We start from the raw sequence: 27,960 nt of genomic DNA, 5'->3' as shown, positions 1-27,960 counted from the left end.
TACTTATATTCCTGACTTTCCCAGTGTCTGGCTGTGAGTTACTGATATTCTTGACTTTCCCAGTGTCTGGCTGTGAGTTACTGATATTCCTGACTTTCCCAGTGTCTGGCTGTGAGTTACTGATATTCCTGACTTTCCGAGTGTCTGGCTGTGAGTTACTGATATTCCTGACTTCCCCAGTGTCAGGCTGTGAGTTACTGATATTCCTGACTTTCCCAGTGTCTGGCTGTGAGTTACTGATATTCTTGACTTTCCCAGTGTCTGGCTGTGAGTTACTGATATTCCTGACTTTCCCAGTGTCTGGCTGTGAGTTACTGATATTCCTGACTTTCCCAGTGTCTGGCTGTGAGTTACTGATATTCCTGACTTTCCCAGTGTCTGGCTGTGAGTTACTGATATTCTTGACTTTCCCAGTGTCTGGCTGTGAGTTACTGATATTCCTGACTTTCCCAGTGTCTGGCTGTGAGTTACTGATATTCCTGACTTTCCCAGTGTCTGGCTGTGAGTTACTGATATTCCTGACTTTCCCAGTGTCTGGCTGAGTTACTGATATTCCTGACTTTCCCAGTGTCTGGCTGTGAGTTACTGATATTCCTGACTTTCCCAGTGTCTGGCTGTGAGTTACTGATATTCCTGACTTTCCCAGTGTCTGACTGTGAGTTACTGATATTCCTGACTTTCCCAGTGTCTGGCTGTGAGTTACTGATATTCCTGACTTTCCCCAGTGTCTGGCTGTGAGTTACTGATATTCCTGACTTTCCCAGTGTCTGGCTGTGAGTTACTGATAATCCTGACTTTCCCAGTGTCTGGCTGTGAGTTACTGATATTCCTGACTTTCCCAGTGTCTGGCTGAGTTACTGATATTCCTGACTTCCCCAGTGTCTGGCTGAGTTACTGATATTCCTGACTTCCCCAGTGTCTGGCTGAGTTACTGATATTCCTGACTTTCCCAGTGTCTGGCTGAGTTACTGATATTCCTGACGTTCCCAGTGTCTGGCTGAGTTACTGATATTCCTGACTTCCCCAGTGTCTGGCTGTGAGTTACTGATATTACAGACTTCCCCAGTGTCTGGCTGTGAGTTACTGATATTCCTGACTTTCCCCAGTGTCTGGCTGTGAGTTACTGATATTCCTGACTTTCCCAGTGTCTGGCTGTGAGTTACTGATATTCCTGACTTTCCCAGTGTCTGGCTGTGAGTTACTGATATTCCTGACTTTCTCAGTGTCTGGCTGTGAGTTACTGATATTCCTGACTTTCCCAGTGTCTGGCTGTGAGTTACTGATATTCCTGACTTTCCCAGTGTCTGGCTGTGAGTTACTGATATTCCTGACTTTCCCAGTGTCTGGCTGTGAGTTCCTGATATTCCTGACTTTCCCAGTGTCTGGCTGTGCGTTACTGATATTCCTGACTTTCCCAGTGTCTGGCTGTGAGTTACTGATATTCCTGACTTTCCCAGTGTCTGGCTGTGAGTTACTGATATTCCTGACTTTCCCAGTGTCTGGCTGTGAGTTACTGATATTCTTGACTTTCCCAGTGTCTGGCTGTGAGTTACTGATATTCCTGACTTTCCCAGTGTCTGGCTGTGAGTTACTGATATTCCTGACTTTCCCAGTGTCTGGCTGTGAGTTACTGATATTCCTGACTTTCCCAGTGTCTGGCTGAGTTACTGATATTCCTGACTTTCCCAGTGTCTGGCTGTGAGTTACTGATATTCCTGACTTTCCCAGTGTCTGGCTGTGAGTTACTGATATTCCTGACTTTCCCAGTGTCTGGCTGTGAGTTACTGATATTCCTGACTTTCCCAGTGTCTGGCTGTGAGTTACTGATATTCCTGACTTTCCCCAGTGTCTGGCTGTGAGTTACTGATATTCCTGACTTTCCCAGTGTCTGGCTGTGAGTTACTGATATTCCTGACTTTCCCAGTGTCTGGCTGAGTTACTGATATTCCTGACTTCCCCAGTGTCTGGCTGAGTTACTGATATTCCTGACTTCCCCAGTGTCTGGCTGAGTTACTGATATTCCTGAGTTTCCCAGTGTCTGGCTGAGTTACTGATATTCCTGACGTTCCCAGTGTCTGGCTGAGTTACTGATATTCCTGACTTCCCCAGTGTCTGGCTGTGAGTTACTGATATCCCTGACTTCCCGAGTGTCTGGCTGTGAGTTACTGATATTCCTGACTTTCCCCAGTGTCTGGCTGTGAGTTACTGATATTCCTGATTTTCCCAGTGTCTGGCTGTGAGTTACTGATATTCCTGACTTTCCCAGTGTCTGGCTGTGAGTTACTGATATTCCTGACTTTCTCAGTGTCTGGCTGTGAGTTACTGATATTCCTGACTTTCCCAGTGTCTGGCTGTGAGTTACTGATATTCCTGACTTTCCCAGTGTCTGGCTGTGAGTTACTGATATTCCTGACTTTCCCAGTGTCTGGCTGTGAGTTACTGATATTCCTGACTTTCCCATGTTCCTGGCTGTGAGTTACTGATATTCCTGACTTTCCCAGTGTCTGACTGTGAGTTACTGAAATTCCTGACTTTCCCAGTGTCTGGCTGTGAGTTACTGATATTCCTGACTTTCCCAGTGTCTGGCTGAGTTACTGATATTCCTGACTTTCCCAGTGTCTGGCTGTGAGTTACTGATATTCCTGACTTTCCCATGTTCCTGGCTGTGAGTTACTGATATTCCTGACTTTCCCAGTGTCTGACTGTGAGTTACTGAAATTCCTGACTTCCCCAGTGTCTGGCTGAGTTACTGATATTCCTGACTTTCCCAGTGTCTGGCTGAGTTACTGATATTCCTGACGTTCCCAGTGTCTGGCTGAGTTACTGATATTCCTGACTTCCCCAGTGTCTGGCTGTGAGTTACTGATATTCCTGACTTCCCCAGTGTCTGGCTGTGAGTTACTGATATTCCTGACTTTCCCCAGTGTCTGGCTGTGAGTTACTGATATTCCTGACTTTCCCAGTGTCTGGCTGTGAGTTACTGATATTCCTGACTTTCCCAGTGTCTGGCTGTGAGTTACTGATATTCCTGACTTTCTCAGTGTCTGGCTGTGAGTTACTGATATTCCTGACTTTCCCAGTGTCTGGCTGTGAGTTACTGATATTCCTGACTTTCCCAGTGTCTGGCTGTGAGTTACTGATATTCCTGACTTTCCCAGTGTCTGGCTGTGAGTTACTGATATTCCTGACTTTCCCAGTGTCTGGCTGTGAGTTACTGATATTCCTGACTTTCCCAGTGTCTGGCTGTGAGTTACTGATATTCCTGACTTTCCCAGTGTCTGGCTGTGAGTTACTGATATTCCTGACTTTCCCAGTGTCTGGCTGTGAGTTATTGATATTCCTGACTTTCCCAGTGTCTGGCTGTGAGTTACTGATATTCCTGACTTTCCCAGTGTCTGGCTGTGAGTTACTGATATTCCTGACTTTCCCAGTGTCTGACTGTGAGTTACTGAAATTCCTGACTTTCCCAGTGTCTGGCTGTGACTTACTGATATTCCTGACTTTCCCAGTGTCTGGCTGTGAGTTACTGATATTCCTGACTTTCCCAGTGTCTGGCTGTGAGTTACTGATATTCCTGACTTTCCCAGTGTCTGGCTGTGAGTTACTGATATTCCTGACTTTCCCAGTGTCTGGCTGTGAGTTACTGATATTCCTGACTTTCCCATGTTACTGGCTGTGAGTTACTGATATTCTTGACTTTCCCAGTGTCTGGCTGTGAGTTACTGATATTCCTGACTTTCCCAGTGTCTGGATGTGAGTTACTGATATTACTGACTTTCCCATGTTCCTGGCTGTGAGTTACTGATATTCCTGACTTTCCCATGTTCCTGGCTGTGAGTTACTCATATTCCTGACTTTCCCATGTTCCTGGCTGTGAGTTACTGATATTCCTGACTTTCCCATGTTACTGGCTGTGATTTACTGATATTCCTGACTTTCCCAGTGTCTGGCTGTGAGTTACTGATATTCCTGACTTTCCCAGTGTCTGGCTGTGAGTTACTGATATTCCTGACTTTCCCATGTTCCTGGCTGTGAGTTACTGATATTCCTGACTTTCCCAGTGTCTGGCTGTGAGTTACTGATATTCTTGACTTTCCCAGTGTCCGGCTGAGTTACTGATATTCCTGACTTTCCCAGTGTCTGGCTGTGAGTTACTGATATTCCTGACTTTCCCAGTGTCTGGCTGTGAGTTACTGATATTCTTGACTTTCCCAGTGTCTGGCTGTGAGTTACTGATATTCCTGACTTTCCCAGTGTCTGGCTGTGAGTTACTGATATTCCTGACTTTCCGAGTGTCTGGCTGTGAGTTACTGATATTCCTGACTTTCCCAGTGTCAGGCTGTGAGTTACTGATATTCCTGACTTTCCCAGTGTCTGGCTGTGAGTTACTGATATTCTTGACTTTCCCAGTGTCTGGCTGTGAGTTACTGATATTCCTGACTTTCCCAGTGTCTGGCTGTGAGTTACTGATATTCCTGACTTTCCCAGTGTCTGGCTGTGAGTTACTGATATTCCTGACTTTCCCAGTGTCTGGCTGTGAGTTACTGATATTCTTGACTTTCCCAGTGTCTGGCTGTGAGTTACTGATATTCCTGACTTTTCCAGTGTCTGGCTGTGAGTTACTGATATTCCTGACTTTCCCAGTGTCTGGCTGTGAGTTACTGATATTCCTGACTTTCCCAGTGTCTGGCTGAGTTACTGATATTCCTGACTTTCCCAGTGTCTGGCTGTGAGTTACTGATATTCCTGACTTTCCCAGTGTCTGGCTGTGAGTTACTGATATTCCTGACTTTCCCAGTGTCTGGCTGTGAGTTACTGATATTCCTGACTTGCCCAGTGTCTGGCTGTGAGTTACTGATATTCCTGACTTTCCCCAGTGTCTGGCTGTGAGTTACTGATATTCCTGACTTTCCCAGTGTCTGGCTGTGAGTTACTGATATTCCTGACTTTCCCAGTGTCTGGCTGTGAGTTACTGATATTCCTGACTTTCCCAGTGTCTGGCTGAGTTACTGATATTCCTGACTTCCCCAGTGTCTGGCTGAGTTACTGATATTCCTGACTTCCCCAGTGTCTGGCTGAGTTACTGATATTCCTGACTTTCCCAGTGTCTGGCTGAGTTACTGATATTCCTGACGTTCCCAGTGTCTGGCTGAGTTACTGATATTCCTGACTTCCCCAGTGTCTGGCTGTGAGTTACTGATATTACTGACTTCCCCAGTGTCTGGCTGTGAGTTACTGATATTCCGGACTTTCCCCAGTGTCTGGCTGTGAGTTACTGATATTCCTGACTTTCCCAGTGTCTGGCTGTGAGTTACTGATATTCCTGACTTTCCCAGTGTCTGGCTGTGAGTTACTGATATTCCTGACTTTCCCAGTGTCTGGCTGTGAGTTACTGATATTCCTGACTTTCCCAGTGTCTGGCTGTGAGTTACTGATATTCCTGACTTTCCCAGTGTCTGGCTGTGAGTTCCTGATATTCCTGACTTTCCCAGTGTCTGGCTGTGCGTTACTGATATTCCTGACTTTCCCAGTGTCTGGCTGTGAGTTACTGATATTCCTGACTTTCCCAGTGTCTGGCTGTGAGTTACTGATATTCCTGACATTCCCAGTGTCTGGCTGTGAGTTACTGATATTCTTGACTTTCCCAGTGTCTGGCTGTGAGTTACTGATCTTCCTGACTTTCCCAGTGTCTGGCTGTGAGTTACTGATATTCCTGACTTTCCCAGTGTCTGGCTGTGAGTTACTGATATTCCTGACTTTCCCAGTGTCTGGCTGAGTTACTGATATTCCTGACTTTCCCAGTGTCTGGCTGTGAGTTACTGATATTCCTGACTTTCCCAGTGTCTGGCTGTGAGTTACTGATATTCCTGACTTTCCCAGTGTCTGGCTGTGAGTTACTGATATTCCTGACTTTCCCAGTGTCTGGCTGTGAGTTACTGATATTCCTGACTTTCCCCAGTGTCTGGCTGTGAGTTACTGATATTCCTGACTTTCCCAGTGTCTGGCTGTGAGTTACTGATATTCCTGACTTTCCCAGTGTCTGGCTGTGAGTTACTGATATTCCTGACTTTCCCAGTGTCTGGCTGAGTTACTGATATTCCTGACTTCCCCAGTGTCTGGCTGAGTTACTGATATTCCTGACTTCCCCAGTGTCTGGCTGAGTTACTGATATTCCTGACTTTCCCAGTGTCTGGCTGAGTTACTGATATTCCTGACGTTCCCAGTGTCTGGCTGAGTTACTGATATTCCTGACTTCCCCAGTGTCTGGCTGTGAGTTACTGATATTCCTGACTTCCCCAGTGTCTGGCTGTGAGTTACTGATATTCCTGACTTTCCCCAGTGTCTGGCTGTGAGTTACTGATATTCCTGACTTTCCCAGTGTCTGGCTGTGAGTTACTGATATTCCTGACTTTCCCAGTGTCTGGCTGTGAGTTACTGATATTCCTGACTTTCTCAGTGTCTGGCTGTGAGTTACTGATATTCCTGACTTTCCCAGTGTCTGGCTGTGAGTTACTGATATTCCTGACTTTCCCAGTGTCTGGCTGTGAGTTACTGATATTCCTGACTTTCCCAGTGTCTGGCTGTGAGTTACTGATATTCCTGACTTTCCCAGTGTCTGGCTGTGAGTTACTGATATTCTTGACTTTCCCAGTGTCTGGCTGTGAGTTACTGATATTCCTGACTTTCCCAGTGTCTGGCTGTGAGTTACTGATATTCCTGACTTTCCCAGTGTCTGGCTGTGAGTTACTGATATTCCTGACTTTCCCAGTGTCTGGCTGTGAGTTACTGATATTCCTGACTTTCCCATGTTACTGGCTGTGAGTTACTGATATTCTTGACTTTCCCAGTGTCTGGCTGTGAGTTACTGATATTCCTGACTTTCCCAGTGTCTGGCTGTGAGTTACTGATATTACTGACTTTCCCATGTTCCTGGCTGTGAGTTACTGATATTCCTGACTTTCCCATGTTCCTGGCTGTGAGTTACTCATATTCCTGACTTTCCCATGTTCCTGGCTGTGAGTTACTGATATTCCTGACTTTCCCATGTTACTGGCTGTGATTTACTGATATTCCTGACTTTCCCAGTGTCTGGCTGTGAGTTACTGATATTCCTGACTTTCCCAGTGTCTGGCTGTGAGTTACTGATATTCCTGACTTTCCCATGTTCCTGGCTGTGAGTTACTGATATTCCTGACTTTCCCAGTGTCTGGCTGTGAGTTACTGATATTCTTGACTTTCCCAGTGTCCGGCTGAGTTACTGATATTCCTGACTTTCCCAGTGTCTGGCTGTGAGTTACTGATATTCCTGACTTTCCCAGTGTCTGGCTGTGAGTTACTGATATTCTTGACTTTCCCAGTGTCTGGCTGTGAGTTACTGATATTCCTGACTTTCCCAGTGTCTGGCTGTGAGTTACTGATATTCCTGACTTTCCGAGTGTCTGGCTGTGAGTTACTGATATTCCTGACTTTCCCAGTGTCAGGCTGTGAGTTACTGATATTCCTGACTTTCCCAGTGTCTGGCTGTGAGTTACTGATATTCTTGACTTTCACAGTGTCTGGCTGTGAGTTACTGATATTCCTGACTTTCCCAGTGTCTGGCTGTGAGTTACTGATATTCCTGACTTTCCCAGTGTCTGGCTGTGAGTTACTGATATTCCTGACTTTCCCAGTGTCTGGCTGTGAGATACTGATATTCTTGACTTTCCCAGTGTCTGGCTGTGAGTTACTGATATTCCTGACTTTTCCAGTGTCTGGCTGTGAGTTACTGATATTCCTGACTTTCCCAGTGTCTGGCTGTGAGTTACTGATATTCCTGACTTTCCCAGTGTCTGGCTGAGTTACTGATATTCCTGACTTTCCCAGTGTCTGGCTGTGAGTTACTGATATTCCTGACTTTCCCAGTGTCTGGCTGTGAGTTACTGATATTCCTGACTTTCCCAGTGTCTGGCTGTGAGTTACTGATATTCCTGACTTGCCCAGTGTCTGGCTGTGAGTTACTGATATTCCTGACTTTCCCCAGTGTCTGGCTGTGAGTTACTGATATTCCTGACTTTCCCAGTGTCTGGCTGTGAGTTACTGATATTCCTGACTTTCCCAGTGTCTGGCTGTGAGTTACTGATATTCCTGACTTTCCCAGTGTCTGGCTGAGTTACTGATATTCCTGACTTCCCCAGTGTCTGGCTGAGTTACTGATATTCCTGACTTCCCCAGTGTCTGGCTGAGTTACTGATATTCCTGACTTTCCCAGTGTCTGGCTGAGTTACTGATATTCCTGACGTTCCCAGTGTCTGGCTGAGTTACTGATATTCCTGACTTCCCCAGTGTCTGGCTGTGAGTTACTGATATTACTGACTTCCCCAGTGTCTGGCTGTGAGTTACTGATATTCCGGACTTTCCCCAGTGTCTGGCTGTGAGTTACTGATATTCCTGACTTTCCCAGTGTCTGGCTGTGAGTTACTGATATTCCTGACTTTCCCAGTGTCTGGCTGTGAGTTACTGATATTCCTGACTTTCTCAGTGTCTGGCTGTGAGTTACTGATATTCCTGACTTTCCCAGTGTCTGGCTGTGAGTTACTGATATTCCTGACTTTCCCAGTGTCTGGCTGTGAGTTACTGATATTCCTGACTTTCCCAGTGTCTGGCTGTGAGTTCCTGATATTCCTGACTTTCCCAGTGTCTGGCTGTGCGTTACTGATATTCCTGACTTTCCCAGTGTCTGGCTGTGAGTTACTGATATTCCTGACTTTCCCAGTGTCTGGCTGTGAGTTACTGATATTCCTGACATTCCCAGTGTCTGGCTGTAAGTTACTGATATTCTTGACTTTCCCAGTGTCTGGCTGTGAGTTACTGATCTTCCTGACTTTCCCAGTGTCTGGCTGTGAGTTACTGATATTCCTGACTTTCCCAGTGTCTGGCTGTGAGTTACTGATATTCCTGACTTTCCCAGTGTCTGGCTGAGTTACTGATATTCCTGACTTTCCCAGTGTCTGGCTGTGAGTTACTGATATTCCTGACTTTCCCAGTGTCTGGCTGTGAGTTACTGATATTCCTGACTTTCCCAGTGTCTGGCTGTGAGTTACTGATATTCCTGACTTTCCCAGTGTCTGGCTGTGAGTTACTGATATTCCTGACTTTCCCCAGTGTCTGGCTGTGAGTTACTGATATTCCTGACTTTCCCAGTGTCTGGCTGTGAGTTACTGATATTCCTGACTTTCCCAGTGTCTGGCTGTGAGTTACTGATATTCCTGACTTTCCCAGTGTCTGGCTGAGTTACTGATATTCCTGACTTCCCCAGTGTCTGGCTGAGTTACTGATATTCCTGACTTCCCCAGTGTCTGGCTGAGTTACTGATATTCCTGACTTTCCCAGTGTCTGGCTGAGTTACTGATATTCCTGACGTTCCCAGTGTCTGGCTGAGTTACTGATATTCCTGACTTCCCCAGTGTCTGGCTGTGAGTTACTGATATTCCTGACTTCCCCAGTGTCTGGCTGTGAGTTACTGATATTCCTGACTTTCCCCAGTGTCTGGCTGTGAGTTACTGATATTCCTGACTTTCCCAGTGTCTGGCTGTGAGTTACTGATATTCCTGACTTTCCCAGTGTCTGGCTGTGAGTTACTGATATTCCTGACTTTCTCAGTGTCTGGCTGTGAGTTACTGATATTCCTGACTTTCCCAGTGTCTGGCTGTGAGTTACTGATATTCCTGACTTTCCCAGTGTCTGGCTGTGAGTTACTGATATTCCTGACTTTCCCAGTGTCTGGCTGTGAGTTACTGATATTCCTGACTTTCCCAGTGTCTGGCTGTGAGTTACTGATATTCCTGACTTTCCCAGTGTCTGGCTGTGAGTTACTGATATTCCTGACTTTCCCAGTGTCTGGCTGTGAGTTACTGATATTCCTGACTTTCCCAGTGTCTGGCTGAGTTACTGATATTCCTGACTTTCCCAGTGTCTGGCTGTGAGTTACTGATATTCCTGACTTTCCCAGTGTCTGGCTGTGAGTTACTGATATTCCTGACTTTCCCAGTGTCTGGCTGTGAGTTACTGATATTCCTGACTTGCCCAGTGTCTGGCTGTGAGTTACTGATATTCCTGACTTTCCCCAGTGTCTGGCTGTGAGTTACTGATATTCCTGACTTTCCCAGTGTCTGGCTGTGAGTTACTGATATTCCTGACTTTCCCAGTGTCTGGCTGTGAGTTACTGATATTCCTGACTTTCCCAGTGTCTGGCTGAGTTACTGATATTCCTGACTTCCCCAGTGTCTGGCTGAGTTACTGATATTCCTGACTTCCCCAGTGTCTGGCTGAGTTACTGATATTCCTGACTTTCCCAGTGTCTGGCTGAGTTACTGATATTCCTGACGTTCCCAGTGTCTGGCTGAGTAACTGATATTCCTGACTTCCCCAGTGTCTGGCTGTGAGTTACTGATATTACTGACTTCCCCAGTGTCTGGCTGTGAGTTACTGATATTCCGGACTTTCCCCAGTGTCTGGCTGTGAGTTACTGATATTCCTGACTTTCCCAGTGTCTGGCTGTGAGTTACTGATATTCCTGACTTTCCCAGTGTCTGGCTGTGAGTTACTGATATTCCTGACTTTCTCAGTGTCTGGCTGTGAGTTACTGATATTCCTGACTTTCCCAGTGTCTGGCTGTGAGTTACTGATATTCCTGACTTTCCCAGTGTCTGGCTGTGCGTTACTGATATTCCTGACTTTCCCAGTGTCTGGCTGTGAGTTCCTGATATTCCTGACTTTCCCAGTGTCTGGCTGTGCGTTACTGATATTCCTGACTTTCCCAGTGTCTGGCTGTGAGTTACTGATATTCCTGACTTTCCCAGTGTCTGGCTGTGAGTTACTGATATTCCTGACATTCCCAGTGTCTGGCTGTGAGTTACTGATATTCTTGACTTTCCCAGTGTCTGGCTGTGAGTTACTGATCTTCCTGACTTTCCCAGTGTCTGGCTGTGAGTTACTGATATTCCTGACTTTCCCAGTGTCTGGCTGTGAGTTACTGATATTCCTGACTTTCCCAGTGTCTGGCTGAGTTACTGATATTCCTGACTTTCCCAGTGTCTGGCTGTGAGTTACTGATATTCCTGACTTTCCCAGTGTCTGGCTGTGAGTTACTGATATTCCTGACTTTCCCAGTGTCTGGCTGTGAGTTACTGATATTCCTGACTTTCCCAGTGTCTGGCTGTGAGTTACTGATATTCCTGACTTTCCCCAGTGTCTGGCTGTGAGTTACTGATATTCCTGACTTTCCCAGTGTCTGGCTGTGAGTTACTGATATTCCTGACTTTCCCAGTGTCTGGCTGTGAGTTACTGATATTCCTGACTTTCCCAGTGTCTGGCTGAGTTACTGATATTCCTGACTTCCCCAGTGTCTGGCTGAGTTACTGATATTCCTGACTTCCCCAGTGTCTGGCTGAGTTACTGATATTCCTGACTTTCCCAGTGTCTGGCTGAGTTACTGATATTCCTGACGTTCCCAGTGTCTGGCTGAGTTACTGATATTCCTGACTTCCCCAGTGTCTGGCTGTGAGTTACTGATATTCCTGACTTCCCCAGTGTCTGGCTGTGAGTTACTGATATTCCTGACTTTCCCCAGTGTCTGGCTGTGAGTTACTGATATTCCTGACTTTCCCAGTGTCTGGCTGTGAGTTACTGATATTCCTGACTTTCCCAGTGTCTGGCTGTGAGTTACTGATATTCCTGACTTTCTCAGTGTCTGGCTGTGAGTTACTGATATTCCTGACTTTCCCAGTGTCTGGCTGTGAGTTACTGATATTCCTGACTTTCCCAGTGTCTGGCTGTGAGTTACTGATATTCCTGACTTTCCCAGTGTCTGGCTGTGAGTTACTGATATTCCTGACTTTCCCAGTGTCTGGCTGTGAGTTACTGATATTCCTGACTTTCCCAGTGTCTGGCTGTGAGTTACTGATATTCCTGACTTTCCCAGTGTCTGGCTGTGAGTTACTGATATTCCTGACTTTCCCAGTGTCTGGCTGTGAGTTACTGATATTCCTGACTTTCCCAGTGTCTGGCTGTGAGTTACTGATATTCCTGACTTTCCCAGTGTCTGGCTGTGAGTTACTGATATTCCTGACTTTCCCAGTGTCTGGCTGTGAGTTACTGATATTCCTGACTTTCCCATGTTCCTGGCTGTGAGTTACTGATATTCCTGACTTTCCCAGTGTCTGACTGTGAGTTACTGAAATTCCTGACTTTCCCAGTGTCTGGCTGTGAGTTACTGATATTCCTTACTTTCCCAGTGTCTGGCTGTGAGTTACTGATATTCCTGACTTTCCCAGTGTCTGGCTGTGAGTTACTGATATTCCTGACTTTCCCAGTGTCTGGCTGTGAGTTACTGATATTCCTGACTTTCCCAGTGTCTGGCTGTGAGTTACTGATATTCCTGACTTTCCCAGTGTCTGGCTGTGAGTTACTGATATTCCTGACTTTCCCAGTGTCTGGCTGAGTTACTGATATTCCTGACTTTCCCATTGTCTGGCTGTGAGTTACTGATATTCCTGACTTTCCCAGTGTCTGGCTGTGAGTTACTGATATTCCTGACTTTCCCAGTGTCTGGCTGTGAGTTACTGATATTCCTGGCTTTCCCAGTGTCTGGCTGTGAGTTACTGATATTCCTCACTTTCCCAGTGTCTGGCTGTGAGTTACTGATATTCCTGACTTTCCCAGTGTCTGGCTGAGTTACTGATATTCCTGACTTTCCCAGTGTCTGGCTGTGAGTTACTGATATTCCTGACTTTCCCAGTGTCTCGCTGAGTTACTGATATTCCTGACTTTCCCAGTGCCTGGCTGTGAGTTACTGATATTCCTGACTTTTCCAGTGTCTGGCTGTGAGTTACTGATATTCCTGACTTTCCCAGTGTCTGGCTGTGAGTTACTGATATTCCTGACTTTCCCATGTTACTGGCTGTGAGTTACTGATATTCTTGACTTTCCCAGTGTCTGGCTGTGAGTTACTGATATTCCTGACTTTCCCAGTGTCTGGTTGTGAGTTACTGATATTACTGACTTTCCCATGTTCCTGGCTGTGAGTTATTGATATTCCTGACTTTCCCATGTTCCTGGCTGTGAGTTACTGATATTCCTGACTTTCCCATGTTCCTGGCTGTGAGTTACTGATATTCCTGACTTTCCCATGTTACTGGCTGTGATTTACTGATATTCCTGACTTTCCCAGTGTCTGGCTGTGAGTTACTGATATTCCTGACTTTCCCAGTGTCTGGCTGTGAGTTACTGATATTCCTGACTTTCCCATGTTCCTGGCTGTGAGTTACTGATATTCCTGACTTTCCCAGTGTCTGGCTGTGAGTTACTGATATTCTTGACTTTCCCAGTGTCCGGCTGAGTTACTGATATTCCTGACTTTCCCAGTGTCTGGCTGTGAGTTACTGATATTCCTGACTTTCCCAGTGTCTGGCTGTGAGTTACTGATATTCTTGACTTTCCCAGTGTCTGGCTGTGAGTTACTGATATTCCTGACTTTCCCAGTGTCTGGCTGTGAGTTACTGATATTCCTGACTTTCCGAGTGTCTGGCTGTGAGTTACTGATATTCCTGACTTTCCCAGTGTCAGGCTGTGAGTTACTGATATTCCTGACTTTCCCAGTGTCTGGCTGTGAGTTACTGATATTCCTGACTTTCCCAGTGTCTGGCTGTGAGTTACTGATATTCCTGACTTTCCCAGTGTCTGGCTGTGAGTTACTGATATTCTTGACTTTCCCAGTGTCTGGCTGTGAGTTACTGATATTCCTGACTTTCCCAGTGTCTGGCTGTGAGTTACTGATATTCCTGACTTTCCCAGTGTCTGGCTGTGAGTTACTGATATTCCTGACTTTCCCAGTGTCTGGCTGAGTTACTGATATTCCTGACTTTCCCAGTGTCTGGCTGTGAGTTACTGATATTCCTGACTTTCCCAGTGTCTGGCTGTGAGTTACTGATATTCCTGACTTTCCCAGTGTCTGGCTGTGAGTTACTGATATTCCTGACTTTCCCAGTGTCTGGCTGTGAGTTACTGATATTCCTGACTTTCCCCAGTGTCTGGCTGTGAGTTACTGATATTCCTGACTTTCCCAGTGTCTGGCTGTGAGTTACTGATATTCCTGACTTTCCCAGTGTCTGGCTGTGAGTTACTGATATTCCTGACTTTCCCAGTGTCTGGCTGTGAGTTACTGATATTCCTGACTTTCCCAGTGTCTGGCTGAGTTACTGATATTCCTGACTTCCCCAGTGTCTGGCTGAGTTACTGATATTCCTGACTTCCCCAGTGTCTGGCTGAGTTACTGATATTCCTGACTTTCCCAGTGTCTGGCTGAGTTACTGATATTCCTGACGTTCCCAGTGTCTGGCTGAGTTACTGATATTCCTGACTTCCCCAGTGTCTGGCTGTGAGTTACTGATATTACTGACTTCCCCAGTGTCTGGCTGTGAGTTACTGATATTCCTGACTTTCCCCAGTGTCTGGCTGTGAGTTACTGATATTCCTGACTTTCCCAGTGTCTGGCTGTGAGTTACTGATATTCCTGACTTTCCCAGTGTCTGGCTGTGAGTTACTGATATTCCTGACTTTCTCAGTGTCTGGCTGTGAGTTACTAATATTCCTGACTTTCCCAGTGTCTGGCTGTGAGTTACTGATATTCCTGACTTTCCCAGTGTCTGGCTGTGAGTTACTGATATTCCTGACTTTCCCAGTGTCTGGCTGTGAGTTCCTGATATTCCTGACTTTCCCAGTGTCTGGCTGTGCGTTACTGATATTCCTGACTTTCCCAGTGTCTGGCTGTGAGTTACTGATATTCCTGACTTCCCCAGTGTCTGGCTGTGAGTTACTGATATTCCTGACTTTCCCAGTGTCTGGCTGTGAGTTACTGATATTCTTGACTTTCCCAGTGTCTGGCTGTGAGTTACTGATATTCCTGACTTTCCCAGTGTCTGGCTGAGTTACTGATATTCCTGACTTTCCCAGTGTCTGGCTGTGAGTTACTGATATTCCTGACTTTCCCAGTGTCTCGCTGAGTTACTGATATTCCTGACTTTCCCAGTGTCTGGCTGTGAGTTACTGATATTCCTGACTTTCCCAGTGTCTGGCTGTGAGTTACTGATATTCCTGACTTTCCCAGTGTCTGGTTGTGAGTTACTGATATTACTGACTTTCCCATGTTCCTGGCTGTGAGTTATTGATATTCCTGACTTTCCCATGTTCCTGGCTGTGAGTTACTGATATTCCTGACTTGCCCATGTTCCTGGCTGTGAGTTACTGATATTCCTGACTTTCCCATGTTACTGGCTGTGATTTACTGATATTCCTGACTTTCCCAGTGTCTGGCTGTGAGTTACTGATATTCCTGACTTTCCCAGTGTCTGGCTGTGAGTTACTGATATTCCTGACTTTCCCATGTTCCTGGCTGTGAGTTACTGATATTCCTGACTTTCCCAGTGTCTGGCTGTGAGTTACTGATATTCTTGACTTTCCCAGTGTCCGGCTGAGTTACTGATATTCCTGACTTTCCCAGTGTCTGGCTGTGAGTTACTGATATTCCTGACTTTCCCAGTGTCTGGCTGTGAGTTACTGATATTCTTGACTTTCCCAGTGTCTGGCTGTGAGTTACTGATATTCCTGACTTTCCCAGTGTCTGGCTGTGAGTTACTGATATTCCTGACTTTCCGAGTGTCTGGCTGTGAGTTACTGATATTCCTGACTTTCCCAGTGTCAGGCTGTGAGTTACTGATATTCCTGACTTTCCCAGTGTCTGGCTGTGAGTTACTGATATTCTTGACTTTCCCAGTGTCTGGCTGTGAGTTACTGATATTCCTGACTTTCCCAGTGTCTGGCTGTGAGTTACTGATATTCCTGACTTTCCCAGTGTCTGGCTGTGAGTTACTGATATTCCTGACTTTCCCAGTGTCTGGCTGTGAGTTACTGATATTCTTGACTTTCCCAGTGTCTGGCTGTGAGTTACTGATATTCCTGACTTTCCCAGTGTCTGGCTGTGAGTTACTGATATTCCTGACTTTCCCAGTGTCTGGCTGTGAGTTACTGATATTCCTGACTTTCCCAGTGTCTGGCTGAGTTACTGATATTCCTGACTTTCCCAGTGTCTGGCTGTGAGTTACTGATATTCCTGACTTTCCCAGTGTCTGGCTGTGAGTTACTGATATTCCTGACTTTCCCCAGTGTCTGGCTGTGAGTTACTGATATTCCTGACTTTCCCAGTGTCTGGCTGTGAGTTACTGATATTCCTGACTTTCCCAGTGTCTGGCTGTGAGTTACTGATATTCCTGACTTTCCCAGTGTCTGGCTGAGTTACTGATATTCCTGACTTCCCCAGTGTCTGGCTGAGTTACTGATATTCCTGACTTCCCCAGTGTCTGGCTGAGTTACTGATATTCCTGACTTTCCCAGTGTCTGGCTGAGTTACTGATATTCCTGACGTTCCCAGTGTCTGGCTGAGTTACTGATATTCCTGACTTCCCCAGTGTCTGGCTGTGAGTTACTGATATTACTGACTTCCCCAGTGTCTGGCTGTGACTTACTGATATTCCTGACTTTCCCCAGTGTCTGGCTGTGAGTTACTGATATTCCTGACTTTCCCAGTGTCTGGCTGTGAGTTACTGATATTCCTGACTTTCCCAGTGTCTGGCTGTGAGTTACTGATATTCCTGACTTTCTCAGTGTCTGGCTGTGAGTTACTGATATTCCTGACTTTCCCAGTGTCTGGCTGTGAGTTACTGATATTCCTGACTTTCCCAGTGTCTGGCTGTGAGTTACTGATATTCCTGACTTTCCCAGTGTCTGGCTGTGAGTTCCTGATATTCCTGACTTTCCCAGTGTCTGGCTGTGCGTTACTGATATTCCTGACTTTCCCAGTGTCTGGCTGTGAGTTACTGATATTCCTGACTTCCCCAGTGTCTGGCTGTGAGTTACTGATATTCCTGACTTTCCCAGTGTCTGGCTGTGAGTTACTGATATTCTTGACTTTCCCAGTGTCTGGCTGTGAGTTACTGATATTCCTGACTTTCCCAGTGTCTGGCTGTGAGTTACTGATATTCCTGACTTTCCCAGTGTCTGGCTGTGAGTTACTGATATTCCTGACTTTCCCAGTGTCTGGCTGAGTTACTGATATTCCTGACTTTCCCAGTGTCTGGCTGTGAGTTACTGATATTCCTTACTTTCCCAGTGTCTGGCTGTGAGTTACTGATATTCCTGACTTTCCCAGTGTCTGGCTGTGAGTTACTGATATTCCTGACTTTCCCAGTGTCTGGCTGAGTTACTGATATTCCTGACTTTCCCAGTGTCTGGCTGTGAGTTACTGATATTCCTGACTTTCCCAGTGTCTGGCTGTGAGTTACTGATATTCCTGACTTTCCCAGTCTGGCTGTGAGTTACTGATATTCCTGGCTTTCCCAGTGTCTGGCTGTGAGTTACTGATATTCCTCACTTTCCCAGTGTCTGGCTGTGAGTTACTGATATTCCTGACTTTCCCAGTGTCTGGCTGAGTTACTGATATTCCTGACTTTCCCAGTGTCTGGCTGTGAGTTACTGATATTCCTGACTTTCCCAGTGTCTCGCTGAGTTACTGATATTCCTGACTTTCCCAGTGCCTGGCTGTGAGTTACTGATATTCCTGACTTTCCCAGTGTCTGGCTGTGAGTTACTGATATTCCTGACTTTCCCAGTGTCTGGCTGTGAGTTACTGATATTCCTGACTTTCCCATGTTACTGGCTGTGAGTTACTGATATTCTTGACTTTCCCAGTGTCTGGCTGTGAGTTACTGATATTCCTGACTTTCCCAGTGTCTGGTTGTGAGTTACTGATATTACTGACTTTCCCATGTTCCTGGCTGTGAGTTATTGATATTCCTGACTTTCCCATGTTCCTGGCTGTGAGTTACTGATATTCCTGACTTTCCCATGTTCCTGGCTGTGAGTTACTGATATTCCTGACTTTCCCATGTTACTGGCTGTGATTTACTGATATTCCTGACTTTCCCAGTGTCTGGCTGTGAGTTACTGATATTCCTGACTTTCCCAGTGTCTGGCTGTGAGTTACTGATATTCCTGACTTTCCCATGTTCCTGGCTGTGAGTTACTGATATTCCTGACTTTCCCAGTGTCTGGCTGTGAGTTACTGATATTCTTGACTTTCCCAGTGTCCGGCTGAGTTACTGATATTCCTGACTTTCCCAGTGTCTGGCTGTGAGTTACTGATATTCCTGACTTTCCCAGTGTCTGGCTGTGAGTTACTGATATTCTTGACTTTCCCAGTGTCTGGCTGTGAGTTACTGATATTCCTGACTTTCCCAGTGTCTGGCTGTGAGTTACTGATATTCCTGACTTTCCGAGTGTCTGGCTGTGAGTTACTGATATTCCTGACTTTCCCAGTGTCAGGCTGTGAGTTACTGATATTCCTGACTTTCCCAGTGTCTGGCTGTGAGTTACTGATATTCCTGACTTTCCCAGTGTCTGGCTGTGAGTTACTGATATTCCTGACTTTCCCAGTGTCTGGCTGTGATTTACTGATATTCCTGACTTTCCCAGTGTCTGGCTGTGAGTTACTGATATTCCTGACTTTCCCAGTGTCTGGCTGAGTTACTGATATTCCTGACTTTCCCAGTGTCTGGCTGTGAGTTACTGATATTCCTGACTTTCCCAGTGTCTGGCTGTGAGTTACTGATATTCCTGACTTTCCCAGTGTCTGGCTGTGAGTTACTGATATTCCTGACTTTCCCAGTGTCTGGCTGTGAGTTACTGATATTCCTGACTTTCCCCAGTGTCTGGCTGTGAGTTACTGATATTCCTGACTTTCCCAGTGTCTGGCTGTGAGTTACTGATATTCCTGACTTTCCCAGTGTCTGGCTGTGAGTTACTGATATTCCTGACTTTCCCAGTGTCTGGCTGAGTTACTGATATTCCTGACTTCCCCAGTGTCTGGCTGAGTTACTGATATTCCTGACTTCCCCAGTGTCTGGCTGAGTTACTGATATTCCTGACTTTCCCAGTGTCTGGCTGAGTTACTGATATTCCTGACGTTCCCAGTGTCTGGCTGAGTTACTGATATTCCTGACTTCCCCAGTGTCTGGCTGTGAGTTACTGATATTACTGACTTCCCCAGTGTCTGGCTGTGAGTTACTGATATTCCTGACTTTCCCCAGTGTCTGGCTGTGAGTTACTGATATTCCTGACTTTCCCAGTGTCTGGCTGTGAGTTACTGATATTCCTGACTTTCCCAGTGTCTGGCTGTGAGTTACTGATATTCCTGACTTTCTCAGTGTCTGGCTGTGAGTTACTGATATTCCTGACTTTCCCAGTGTCTGGCTGTGAGTTACTGATATTCCTGACTTTCCCAGTGTCTGGCTGTGAGTTACTGATATTCCTGACTTTCCCAGTGTCTGGCTGTGAGTTACTGATATTCCTGACTTCCCCAGTGTCTGGCTGTGAGTTACTGATATTCCTGACTTTCCCAGTGTCTGGCTGTGAGTTACTGATATTCTTGACTTTCCCAGTGTCTGGCTGTGAGTTACTGATATTCCTGACTTTCCCAGTGTCTGGCTGAGTTACTGATATTCCTGACTTTCCCAGTGTCTGGCTGTGAGTTACTGATATTCCTGACTTTCCCAGTGTCTCGCTGAGTTACTGATATTCCTGACTTTCCCAGTGTCTGGCTGTGAGTTACTGATATTCCTGACTTTCCCAGTGTCTGGCTGTGAGTTACTGATATTCCTGACTTTCCCAGTGTCTGGCTGTGAGTTACTGATATTCCTGACTTTCCCATGTTACTGGCTGTGAGTTACTGATATTCTTGACTTTCCCAGTGTCTGGCTGTGAGTTACTGATATTCCTGACTTTCCCAGTGTCTGGTTGTGAGTTACTGATATTACTGACTTTCCCATGTTCCTGGCTGTGAGTTATTGATATTCCTGACTTTCCCATGTTCCTGGCTGTGAGTTACTGATATTCCTGACTTTCCCATGTTCCTGGCTGTGAGTTACTGATATTCCTGACTTTCCCATGTTACTGGCTGTGATTTACTGATATTCCTGACTTTCCCAGTGTCTGGCTGTGAGTTACTGATATTCCTGACTTTCCCAGTGTCTGGCTGTGAGTTACTGATATTCCTGACTTTCCCATGTTCCTGGCTGTGAGTTACTGATATTCCTGACTTTCCCAGTGTCTGGCTGTGAGTTACTGATATTCTTGACTTTCCCAGTGTCCGGCTGAGTTACTGATATTCCTGACTTTCCCAGTGTCTGGCTGTGAGTTACTGATATTCCTGACTTTCCCAGTGTCTGGCTGTGAGTTACTGATATTCTTGACTTTCCCAGTGTCTGGCTGTGAGTTACTGATATTCCTGACTTTCCCAGTGTCTGGCTGTGAGTTACTGATATTCCTGACTTTCCGAGTGTCTGGCTGTGAGTTACTGATATTCCTGACTTTCCCAGTGTCAGGCTGTGAGTTACTGATATTCCTGACTTTCCCAGTGTCTGGCTGTGAGTTACTGATATTCTTGACTTTCCCAGTGTCTGGCTGTGAGTTACTGATATTCCTGACTTTCCCAGTGTCTGGCTGTGAGTTACTGATATTCCTGACTTTCCCAGTGTCTGGCTGTGAGTTACTGATATTCCTGACTTTCCCAGTGTCTGGCTGTGAGTTACTGATATTCTTGACTTTCCCAGTGTCTGGCTGTGAGTTACTGATATTCCTGACTTTCCCAGTGTCTGGCTGTGAGTTACTGATATTCCTGACTTTCCCAGTGTCTGGCTGTGAGTTACTGATATTCCTGACTTTCCCAGTGTCTGGCTGAGTTACTGATATTCCTGACTTTCCCAGTGTCTGGCTGTGAGTTACTGATATTCCTGACTTTCCCAGTGTCGGGCTGTGAGTTACTGATATTCCTGACTTTCCCAGTGTCTGGCTGTGAGTTACTGATATCCCTGACTTTCCCCAGTGTCTGGCTGTGAGTTACTGATATTCCTGACTTTCCCAGTGTCTGGCTGTGAGTTACTGATATTCCTGACTTTCCCAGTGTCTGGCTGTGAGTTACTGATATTCCTGACTTTCCCAGTGTCTGGCTGAGTTACTGATATTCCTGACTTCCCCAGTGTCTGGCTGAGTTACTGATATTCCTGACTTCCCCAGTGTCTGGCTGAGTTACTGATATTCCTGACTTTCCCAGTGTCTGGCTGAGTTACTGATATTCCTGACGTTCCCAGTGTCTGGCTGAGTTACTGATATTCCTGACTTCCCCAGTGTCTGGCTGTGAGTTACTGATATTACTGACTTCCCCAGTGTCTGGCTGTGAGTTACTGATATTCCTGACTTTCCCCAGTGTCTGGCTGTGAGTTACTGATATTCCTGACTTTCCCAGTGTCTGGCTGTGAGTTACTGATATTCCTGACTTTCCCAGTGTCTGGCTGTGAGTTACTGATATTCCTGACTTTCTCAGTGTCTGGCTGTGAGTTACTGATATTCCTGACTTTCCCAGTGTCTGGCTGTGAGTTACTGATATTCCTGACTTTCCCAGTGTCTGGCTGTGAGTTACTGATATTCCTGACTTTCCCAGTGTCTGGCTGTGAGTTCCTGATATTCCTGACTTTCCCAGTGTCTGGCTGTGCGTTACTGATATTCCTGACTTTCCCAGTGTCTGGCTGTGAGTTACTGATATTCCTGACTTCCCCAGTGTCTGGCTGTGAGTTACTGATATTCCTGACTTTCCCAGTGTCTGGCTGTGATTTACTGATATTCCTGACTTTCCCAGTGTCTGGCTGTGAGTTACTGATATTCCTGACTTTCCCAGTGTCTGGCTGAGTTACTGATATTCCTGACTTTCCCAGTGTCTGGCTGTGAGTTACTGATATTCCTGACTTTCCCAGTGTCTGGCTGTGAGTTACTGATATTCCTGACTTTCCCAGTGTCTGGCTGTGAGTTACTGATATTCCTGACTTTCCCAGTGTCTGGCTGTGAGTTACTGATATTCCTGACTTTCCCCAGTGTCTGGCTGTGAGTTACTGATATTCCTGACTTTCCCAGTGTCTGGCTGTGAGTTACTGATATTCCTGACTTTCCCAGTGTCTGGCTGTGAGTTACTGATATTCCTGACTTTCCCAGTGTCTGGCTGAGTTACTGATATTCCTGACTTCCCCAGTGTCTGGCTGAGTTACTGATATTCCTGACTTCCCCAGTGTCTGGCTGAGTTACTGATATTCCTGACTTTCCCAGTGTCTGGCTGAGTTACTGATATTCCTGACGTTCCCAGTGTCTGGCTGAGTTACTGATATTCCTGACTTCCCCAGTGTCTGGCTGTGAGTTACTGATATTACTGACTTCCCCAGTGTCTGGCTGTGAGTTACTGATATTCCTGACTTTCCCCAGTGTCTGGCTGTGAGTTACTGATATTCCTGACTTTCCCAGTGTCTGGCTGTGAGTTACTGATATTCCTGACTTTCCCAGTGTCTGGCTGTGAGTTACTGATATTCCTGACTTTCTCAGTGTCTGGCTGTGAGTTACTGATATTCCTGACTTTCCCAGTGTCTGGCTGTGAGTTACTGATATTCCTGACTTTCCCAGTGTCTGGCTGTGAGTTACTGATATTCCTGACTTTCCCAGTGTCTGGCTGTGAGTTACTGATATTCCTGACTTCCCCAGTGTCTGGCTGTGAGTTACTGATATTCCTGACTTTCCCAGTGTCTGGCTGTGAGTTACTGATATTCTTGACTTTCCCAGTGTCTGGCTGTGAGTTACTGATATTCCTGACTTTCCCAGTGTCTGGCTGAGTTACTGATATTCCTGACTTTCCCAGTGTCTGGCTGTGAGTTACTGATATTCCTGACTTTCCCAGTGTCTCGCTGAGTTACTGATATTCCTGACTTTCCCAGTGTCTGGCTGTGAGTTACTGATATTCCTGACTTTCCCAGTGTCTGGCTGTGAGTTACTGATATTCCTGACTTTCCCAGTGTCTGGCTGTGAGTTACTGATATTCCTGACTTTCCCATGTTACTGGCTGTGAGTTACTGATATTCTTGACTTTCCCAGTGTCTGGCTGTGAGTTACTGATATTCCTGACTTTCCCAGTGTCTGGTTGTGAGTTACTGATATTACTGACTTTCCCATGTTCCTGGCTGTGAGTTATTGATATTCCTGACTTTCCCATGTTCCTGGCTGTGAGTTACTGATATTCCTGACTTTCCCATGTTCCTGGCTGTGAGTTACTGATATTCCTGACTTTCCCATGTTACTGGCTGTGATTTACTGATATTCCTGACTTTCCCAGTGTCTGGCTGTGAGTTACTGATATTCCTGACTTTCCCAGTGTCTGGCTGTGAGTTACTGATATTCCTGACTTTCCCATGTTCCTGGCTGTGAGTTACTGATATTCCTGACTTTCCCAGTGTCTGGCTGTGAGTTACTGATATTCTTGACTTTCCCAGTGTCCGGCTGAGTTACTGATATTCCTGACTTTCCCAGTGTCTGGCTGTGAGTTACTGATATTCCTGACTTTCCCAGTGTCTGGCTGTGAGTTACTGATATTCTTGACTTTCCCAGTGTCTGGCTGTGAGTTACTGATATTCCTGACTTTCCCAGTGTCTGGCTGTGAGTTACTGATATTCCTGACTTTCCGAGTGTCTGGCTGTGAGTTACTGATATTCCTGACTTTCCCAGTGTCAGGCTGTGAGTTACTGATATTCCTGACTTTCCCAGTGTCTGGCTGTGAGTTACTGATATTCTTGACTTTCCCAGTGTCTGGCTGTGAGTTACTGATATTCCTGACTTTCCCAGTGTCTGGCTGTGAGTTACTGATATTCCTGACTTTCCCAGTGTCTGGCTGTGAGTTACTGATATTCCTGACTTTCCCAGTGTCTGGCTGTGAGTTACTGATATTCTTGACTTTCCCAGTGTCTGGCTGTGAGTTACTGATATTCCTGACTTTCCCAGTGTCTGGCTGTGAGTTACTGATATTCCTGACTTTCCCAGTGTCTGGCTGTGAGTTACTGATATTCCTGACTTTCCCAGTGTCTGGCTGAGTTACTGATATTCCTGACTTTCCCAGTGTCTGGCTGTGAGTTACTGATATTCCTGACTTTCCCAGTGTCGGGCTGTGAGTTACTGATATTCCTGACTTTCCCAGTGTCTGGCTGTGAGTTACTGATATTCCTGACTTTCCCCAGTGTCTGGCTGTGAGTTACTGATATTCCTGACTTTCCCAGTGTCTGGCTGTGAGTTACTGATATTCCTGACTTTCCCAGTGTCTGGCTGTGAGTTACTGATATTCCTGACTTTCCCAGTGTCTGGCTGAGTTACTGATATTCCTGACTTCCCCAGTGTCTGGCTGAGTTACTGATATTCCTGACTTCCCCAGTGTCTGGCTGAGTTACTGATATTCCTGACTTTCCCAGTGTCTGGCTGAGTTACTGATATTCCTGACGTTCCCAGTGTCTGGCTGAGTTACTGATATTCCTGACTTCCCCAGTGTCTGGCTGTGAGTTACTGATATTACTGACTTCCCCAGTGTCTGGCTGTGAGTTACTGATATTCCTGACTTTCCCCAGTGTCTGGCTGTGAGTTACTGATATTCCTGACTTTCCCAGTGTCTGGCTGTGAGTTACTGATATTCCTGACTTTCCCAGTGTCTGGCTGTGAGTTACTGATATTCCTGACTTTCTCAGTGTCTGGCTGTGAGTTACTGATATTCCTGACTTTCCCAGTGTCTGGCTGTGAGTTACTGATATTCCTGACTTTCCCAGTGTTCCTGACTTTCCCAGTGTCTGGCTGTGAGTTCCTGATATTCCTGACTTTCCCAGTGTCTGGCTGTGCGTTACTGATATTCCTGACTTTCCCAGTGTCTGGCTGTGAGTTACTGATATTCCTGACTTCCCCAGTGTCTGGCTGTGAGTTACTGATATTCCTGACTTTCCCAGTGTCTGGCTGTGAGTTACTGATATTCTTGACTTTCCCAGTGTCTGGCTGTGAGTTACTGATATTCCTGACTTTCCCAGTGTCTGGCTGTGAGTTACTGATATTCCTGACTTTCCCAGTGTCTGGCTGAGTTACTGATATTCCTGACTTTCCCAGTGTCTGGCTGTGAGTTACTGATATTCCTGACTTTCCCAGTGTCTGGCTGTGAGTTACTGATATTCCTGACTTTCCCAGTGTCTGGCTGTGAGTTACTGATATTCCTGACTTTCCCAGTGTCTGGCTGAGTTACTGATATTCCTGACTTTCCCAGTGTCTGGCTGTGAGTTACTGATATTCCTGACTTTCCCAGTGTCTGGCTGTGAGTTACTGATATTCCTGACTTTCCCAGTGTCTGGCTGTGAGTTACTGATATTCCTGGCTTTCCCAGTGTCTGGCTGTGAGTTACTGATATTCCTCACTTTCCCAGTGTCTGGCTGTGAGTTACTGATATTCCTGACTTTCCCAGTGTCTGGCTGAGTTACTGATATTCCTGACTTTCCCAGTGTCTGGCTGTGAGTTACTGATATTCCTGACTTTCCCAGTGTCTCGCTGAGTTACTGATATTCCTGACTTTCCCAGTGCCTGGCTGTGAGTTACTGATATTCCTGACTTTCCCAGTGTCTGGCTGTGAGTTACTGATATTCCTGACTTTCCCAGTGTCTGGCTGTGAGTTACTGATATTCCTGACTTTCCCATGTTACTGGCTGTGAGTTACTGATATTCTTGACTTTCCCAGTGTCTGGCTGTGAGTTACTGATATTCCTGACTTTCCCAGTGTCTGGTTGTGAGTTACTGATATTACTGACTTTCCCATGTTCCTGGCTGTGAGTTATTGATATTCCTGACTTTCCCATGTTCCTGGCTGTGAGTTACTGATATTCCTGACTTTCCCATGTTCCTGGCTGTGAGTTACTGATATTCCTGACTTTCCCATGTTACTGGCTGTGATTTACTGATATTCCTGACTTTCCCAGTGTCTGGCTGTGAGTTACTGATATTCCTGACTTTCCCAGTGTCTGGCTGTGAGTTACTGATATTCCTGACTTTCCCATGTTCCTGGCTGTGAGTTACTGATATTCCTGACTTTCCCAGTGTCTGGCTGTGAGTTACTGATATTCTTGACTTTCCCAGTGTCCGGCTGAGTCACTGATATTCCTGACTTTCCCAGTGTCTGGCTGTGAGTTACTGATATTCCTGACTTTCCCAGTGTCTGGCTGTGAGTTACTGATATTCTTGACTTTCCCAGTGTCTGGCTGTGAGTTACTGATATTCCTGACTTTCCCAGTGTCTGGCTGTGAGTTACTGATATTCCTGACTTTCCGAGTGTCTGGCTGTGAGTTACTGATATTCCTGACTTTCCCAGTGTCAGGCTGTGAGTTACTGATATTCCTGACTTTCCCAGTGTCTGGCTGTGAGTTACTGATATTCCTGACTTTCCCAGTGTCTGGCTGTGAGTTACTGATATTCCTGACTTTCCCAGTGTCTGGCTGTGAGTTACTGATATTCTTGACTTTCCCAGTGTCTGGCTGTGAGTTACTGATATTCCTGACTTTCCCAGTGTCTGGCTGTGAGTTACTGATATTCCTGACTTTCCCAGTGTCTGGCTGTGAGTTACTGATATTCCTGACTTTCCCAGTGTCTGGCTGAGTTACTGATATTCCTGACTTTCCCAGTGTCTGGCTGTGAGTTACTGATATTCCTGACTTTCCCAGTGTCTGGCTGTGAGTTACTGATATTCCTGACTTTCCCAGTGTCTGGCTGTGAGTTACTGATATTCCTGACTTTCCCAGTGTCTGGCTGAGTTACTGATATTCCTGACTTTCCCAGTGTCTGGCTGTGAGTTACTGATATTCCTGACTTTCCCAGTGTCTGGCTGTGAGTTACTGATATTCCTGACTTTCCCAGTGTCTGGCTGAGTTACTGATATTCCTGACTTTCCCAGTGACTGGCTGTGAGTTACTGATATTCCTGACTTTCCCAGTGTCTGGCTGAGTTACTGATATTCCTGACTTTCCCAGTGTCTGGCTGTGAGTTACTGATATTCCTGACTTTCCCAGTGTCTGGCTGTGAGTTATTGATATTCCTGACTTTCCCAGTGTCTGGCTGTGAGTTACTGATATTCCTGACTTTCCCAGTGTCTGGCTGAGTTACTGATATTCCTGACTTTCCCAGTGTCTGGCTGAGTTACTGATATTCCTGACTTTCCCAGTGTCTGGCTGTGAGTTACTGATATTCCTGACTTTCCCAGTGTCTGGCTGTGAGTTACTGATATTCCTGACTTTCCCAGTGTCTGGCTGAGTTACTGATATTCCTGACTTTCTCCTGGCTGGATCTCCAGGATGTTGGATGAGGAGGATGGTCCAATCACAAGGATGAAGCAGCAGGTCCAGGGAGTTCTGGCCAATCTCAGCTCAGCTCTTCCGTGTGTTTCGTTTGGAAATCAGAAGCTGCCGAAAGTGACGGGTAAGCGGTCCCGTGTTCCAGGATCCAATCGCATCTTCATTCTGATCGGCGTACCTGTCGGTTTATAAACTGAAAATTAGCAGTTGATTTCCTGAGTGGGTAACGTGCATCACCCGTCTTCACGGGCGGGATTCTCCGACTCCCCCCGCCGGGGTCGGGAATCGCGCCGCGCCTACTGGCAGGCGCCCCCCCCCCCCCCCCCCCCCCCCCCCCCCGCGATTCTCCTGCCCGGATGGGCCGAAGTCCCGCTGCTGGAATGCCTGTCCCGCCGGCGTGGATTAAACCACCTCTCTTACCGGCGGGACAAGGCGGCGCGGGTGGGCTCCGGGGTCCTGGGGGGGGCGCGGGGCGATCTGGCCCCGGGGGGTGCCCCCACGGTGGCCTGGCCCACGATCGGGGCCCACCGATCCGCGGGCGGGCCTGTGCCGTGGGGGCACTCTTTCCCTTCCGCCTTCGCCACGGTCTCCACCATGGCAGAGGCGGAAGAGACTCCCTCCACTGCGCATGCGCGGGAATGCCGTCAGC

General features: G+C 46.5%; 1 protein-coding gene across 1 annotated transcript in view; it reads left to right on the top strand.

Moving 5' to 3' along the window:
- The window catches only part of LOC140387130 (scavenger receptor class F member 2-like), a 269,752-nt gene that overhangs the window by 58,982 nt on the left and 182,810 nt on the right, over nucleotides 1-27,960 (top strand). The window contains exon 7 of the mRNA XM_072470141.1: nucleotides 27,311-27,435. Coding sequence (XP_072326242.1) covers nucleotides 27,311-27,435 — 125 coding nt within the window. The remainder of the gene's footprint in view (nucleotides 1-27,310; nucleotides 27,436-27,960) is intronic.

Source organism: Scyliorhinus torazame, chromosome 12, assembly GCF_047496885.1.
Source record: "Scyliorhinus torazame isolate Kashiwa2021f chromosome 12, sScyTor2.1, whole genome shotgun sequence".
Classification (NCBI taxonomy): Eukaryota; Metazoa; Chordata; class Chondrichthyes; order Carcharhiniformes; family Scyliorhinidae; genus Scyliorhinus; species Scyliorhinus torazame.
Note: the sequence above shows the minus strand (reverse complement) of the source record. Positions and strands in the feature narration are given on the sequence as shown.